Below are 5,000 nucleotides of genomic sequence, written 5' to 3' on the forward strand. Positions count from 1 at the left end.
GGTGGGTGGGTGGGTGGGTGGGTGGAGATGGTGGTGGTGGTGGAAGGATGACTGAGGGGGTATAGTGAGGGTGATGGTGTTAATGGTGGGATTCTGGGTGGGTGGATGGATGGTGGTGATGGGGGGTGGTGATGGTGGGATTCTGGGTGGGTGGGTGGAGATGGTGATAGTGGTGGAAGGATGACTGAGGGGGTATAGTGACGGTGATGGTGGTGGTTGGATGACTGAGGGGGTATAGTGACGGTGATGGTGGTGGTTGGATGACTGAGGGGGTATAGTGAGGGTGATGGTGTTAATGGTGGGATTCTGGGTGGGTGGATGGATGGTGGTGATGGTGTTAATGGTGGGATTCTGGGTGGGTGGGTGGAGATGGTGACTGAGGGGGTATAGTGACGGTGATGGTGGTGGTTGGATGACTGAGGGGGTATAGTGAGGGTGATGGTGTTAATGGTGGGATTCTGGGTGGGTGGGTGGATGGTGATTGGTGGTGGTGATGGTGGGATTCTGGGTGGGTGGGTGGAGATGGTGATAGTGGTGGAAGGATGACTGAGGGGGTATAGTGACGGTGATGGTGGTGGTTGGATGACTGAGGGGGTATAGTGAGGGTGATGGTGTTAATGGTGGGATTCTGGGTGGGTGGGTGGATGGTGATTGGTGGTGGTGATGGTGGGATTCTGGGTGGGTGGATGGATGGTGGTGGTGGTGATGGTGGTGGTGGTGGGATTCAGGGTGGATGGGTGGTGATTGGTGGTGGTGATGGTGTTAATGGTGGGATTCTGGGTGGGTGGATGGTGATTGTTGGTGATGGTGGTGGAATGATGACTGCGGAGGTATAGTGACGGTGATGGTGGTGGTGGAAGGATGGCTGTGGAGGTATAGTGACGGTGATGGTGGTGGTGGAATGATGACTGCGGGGGTATAGTGACGGTGATGGTGGTGGTGGAATGATGACTGCGGGGGTATAGTGAGGGTAATAGTGGGATTCAGGGTGGGTGGGTGGGTGGATGGTGATTGGTGGCGGTGGTGTTAATGGTGATATTCAGGATGGGTGGATGGTGATTGGTGGTGGTGATGGTGGCGGAGGTGGTGATGGTGATGGAAGGGTGACTGTGGAGGTATAGTGACGTGATGGTGTTAATGGTGGGATTCTAGGTGGGTGGGTGGGTGGTGATTGGTGGTGATGGTGGTGGTATGGTGGTGGAAGGGTGACTGTGGAGGTATAGTGACGGTGATGGTGTTAAAGGAATTCATGGTAGGTGGTAGTAGCGGGAGTGATAGTGATGGTAATAGTGATGTTTATAGGAGGAGTTATAATAACAGCAATAACAATAATGATAACAAAAAGTTATATCAATATCAACATTAGAATACAAACCCTAAAAAACAAAAAAACAAAAACAACCACAACTCAACACACCAACCACAAAAACAACCACAACAGTCACCCCAAAACAACCATTCTCAAGCTCACCTTCTCCAGCGTCTTCTGCACAAGTCGTGACCTGAGCTCGATGGTGACCTGATCCGACTTGTCAATCTGACCTAATTCGCAGGTGATCCTCATATTCTGGGTCATGGATTTGGATTTCCTACCGGTAGAATGAGAAGGGTTAGATTGATGAGGTTGCACGCCCATTGCAAAGGTTGTTGCATCGATACGACCCTCGTAAACGAAGGACGAAGGACGTGGCACTCGTTTTCAATGGCATTTCGTAAAATGCGTATGGACGATGCCAGATAAAAATGCTATTCAGGATGTAATAATGCGAAAATGACGGCGGTTAAAAAAAGAGAAATTAAAAAGAAAAGAAAGAGAGAGAGAGAGAGAGAGAGAGAGAGAGAGAGAGAGAGAGAGAGAGAGAGAGAGAGAGAGAGAGAGAGAGAGAGAGAGAGAGAGAGAGAGAGAGCGAGAGAGAGAGAGAGAGAGATTTGAAAAAAGAGAAAAAGAGAGAGAGAGAAAAAAAAAAACAGAGCCAGGGAGAGCTAGATGAACGTCTCACTCGATCGAATCGGATCCTAAAATCACAAATCCGATGATTACCTAACCACCAGGACTCCTCCACGCTTAAATATTAAATATTCCAGTCCCGTCACGAAAAAAAAAGGATATAAGGATAAGCCAGATTTGCGGAACAGATGCTACGCCGGGCTCGTATGCACTGAGGCGAGCCCGCCTGTGCCAGCGTGTGCTGACTCGTGAGAGAATGTGCCAACGAGTGCTGACTCGATCTGAGCTTGGTCCTTACCCAACGCAGTGCCCAGCTACGTCAGTAACCGCCAGGTGACAGTGGAAGCTCACGAGTTTGGACGGGACTCGATCTGCCGACCACGGGGATGTGAAGTCGACACGCTACCATTGCGAAAAAAGGGAACTCACTTGACGCCGGAGTCAGGTTCCTGTGCGTCCTTCTTTGTCTGTGTAGGATTGGCTGACAGGTTGTACTCGTCAACCTCCCCGTTCTCGTAGACGCAGGAACTTTTGGGACCTTTGATCTCCGGGTAGTCCAGTAGGTAGAGCAGGTAGTCGCCTGTTGGGATGGAAATAAAGTACTTGTCCGTATACAAACAGGGCGAAAAAATACGCATACACACAGAGACGCGCGTACGTGTGTGTATGCATGCGCTTAGACGTGCGCGTATACGTACGTGCAAGATACGCACAGATAAGACCCCCCCCAAAAAAAAAAAATAATAAAAAAAAAAAAATAATAATAATAATATATATATATAAAAAAAATACCGTTTATCTTCAGCGGCCAAGTGATGACGACTTGAGTCTTGTAAACTGAATAGAGCAGCTTGTTATAGATCGTGTACGTGTGGATCACTTGGTCGCCCAGCTCCTCCTCGGTTGAAGCTTCGGACGGACTCTTGAAGTACGAAGAGCTGTTGTAGTTGACGAGGCTGGGGTCTGACGGCTTTCTGAGGAAGGGGATTCGAGGCATTAGGACCCCCCTGTTTTCTCCCCAGACTCCCTGTAGCTTATTGCACGTCTCGAAGAAGAAGAATTATGAAATAGGTACTGCTTGTTCTTCGTGAAAAGGAAGGCATTGGCAAGCTAGAGGGGGGACTAATATATTTAATTTAATTCACAGTTATTCAGTAATGAAAAAAAATATATCTCTTAGATCCTCATACGTACCCAATAAAGAAAAAGATTCTAAAGAGAGAAAAAAATAAAACTAACTAAACCCAACATCTACAAAACAAAAAAAATAAAATCCTACTTAGTCAAGTCTAAAGTCCCGTCCACGATTATAGGAATCTTGAACTCCTTCTTCGACGCTTCCGGATTCGCCTGCGCGGATGTGGTGCTGACTTCGGCTTCGACGGAAAAGAAGTCAGGATGTTTTTCAAGGGAATCGAAGAAGTCCGTCTGGGGCATCATAACGACGTCGAAAACCTGCGGGAATGAACGCCGGTTTTCAGATGTTGGTGGATTTGGGTTTGTAATAATTAAAAAAAAAAAAAAAATGTTCAAAATAAGGTGGGGAGAATCATCTCGAATCTTCCCGCCTTATTTTGAACATTTTTAATGAATAAGGAAAGGTATTCTCTTTGTTTTGTTCATTTCTGATATTTAGTCTTTTCCCTCCGTCTCAATTCACTTTCTTTCTCTCTCTCTGTCTCCCTCCCTCCGTCCCTTCTTCCCTCCTTCACCCCCTCCCTCCTTCCCTCCCTCCCTCCCTTCCTCCCTCCCTCCCTCTCTGTTCTTCCCCCTCCTTCTCCTTCTCCTTCTCTCTCCCCTTCTCCCTCTTTCCCACTACCTCTCCCCCTCTCTCCCTCCCTGTCTCCCTTCCTGTCCCCCTCTCTCTCTCTCCCTCCCTCTCCTCTCTACTTCTTTCCCTATCTACCTCTCTCCTTCTCTACTTCACTCCCTCTCTACTTCTCTAACTCTCTACCTCTCTCCCTCTCTACTTCTCTCCCTCTCTCTCTCTCTCTCTCTCGATTTCTCTCCCTCCCTGCCACCCTACCATCCTCCCATCCTCCCACCACCCTCCCATCCTCCCATCCACCCTCCCAGCCATCCTCCCACCCTCTCTCCCACCACCCATCCCCCTCCCACCCTCCCATCCCATCCTCCCATCCCCCCTCCCACCCTCCCTCCTATCCCCCCATCCTCCCCCCTCTTTCAACTCACCTTCTCTCCTTTCTCAAGAACGGCATCGAGTACACATTCAATTGTCTTGCCGTTCATCTCACAGGCGACTCCCTCCGTCAGTTCTTTTCTCCTGAGGTCTTCGTTGCTGTTGATCTGCCAGGGGGAATAATAATGATGATAATGATGATGATGATAATGATGATGATGATAATGATGATGATAAGGATAATGATGATGATAGTGATGATGATAATAATGAAAATAATAATGATAATGGTGATAATAATTATAATAATGATAATGATAATAATAATGATGATGATAATGATAATAATAATAATAATGATAATAACAATAATAATAATGATAATGATGATGATGATGATAATGATAATAATAATAATAATAATGATAATAATAATAATAATGATAATAACAATAATAATAATAATAATGTGTATACATTATACTGACATATATAAACAGACATATTTCCTCAAATGTAACACCAATATAACCACGTTATATTGGAGCTCTGGTGTGCACTCCTCGTGAACGGAGCCAAAAACAGACCCAGACCCAGACCACACCCAGACATAAACCAGACCAGACCAGACCCAGACCTAGACACAGACTCAGACAGACCTAGACCCACACCCACACCCAAACCCACACCCAAACCCAAACCCACACCCACACCCACACCCAAACCCATACCCAAACCCACACCCACATTCAAACTTACACCCACACCCATACCCACACCCATACCCACACCCAGACCAAACCCACACCCAAACCCACGCCCACGCCCACGCCCACGCCCAGCCTTTTAGCACTTACCTTGAGTCGCGTATTGTAGGCAGCTTCGCCCCGATTGGTCACCGTAAAGGTCACC

At 47.4% G+C, this 5,000-nt stretch overlaps 1 protein-coding gene across 1 annotated transcript in view; it reads right to left on the minus strand.

Moving 5' to 3' along the window:
* The window catches only part of LOC122247519 (integrin alpha-8), a 29,896-nt gene that overhangs the window by 6,860 nt on the left and 18,036 nt on the right, over nucleotides 1–5,000 (minus strand). Inside the window, exons 17-22 of the mRNA XM_086539579.1 lie at nucleotides 4,946–5,000; nucleotides 4,142–4,255; nucleotides 3,228–3,403; nucleotides 2,741–2,922; nucleotides 2,378–2,528; nucleotides 1,472–1,589 (exon numbers count right to left, since the gene is read on the minus strand). The exon at nucleotides 4,946–5,000 is cut by the window's right edge and continues 39 nt beyond it. Of these exons, the coding sequence (XP_086395705.1) occupies nucleotides 1,472–1,589; nucleotides 2,378–2,528; nucleotides 2,741–2,922; nucleotides 3,228–3,403; nucleotides 4,142–4,255; nucleotides 4,946–5,000 (796 nt within the window). The remainder of the gene's footprint in view (nucleotides 1–1,471; nucleotides 1,590–2,377; nucleotides 2,529–2,740; nucleotides 2,923–3,227; nucleotides 3,404–4,141; nucleotides 4,256–4,945) is intronic.

This window comes from Penaeus japonicus, unplaced genomic scaffold (assembly GCF_977035675.1).
Source record: "Penaeus japonicus unplaced genomic scaffold, GWHDUDI00000001_assembly GWHDUDI00000009, whole genome shotgun sequence".
Taxonomy (NCBI): domain Eukaryota; kingdom Metazoa; phylum Arthropoda; class Malacostraca; order Decapoda; family Penaeidae; genus Penaeus; species Penaeus japonicus.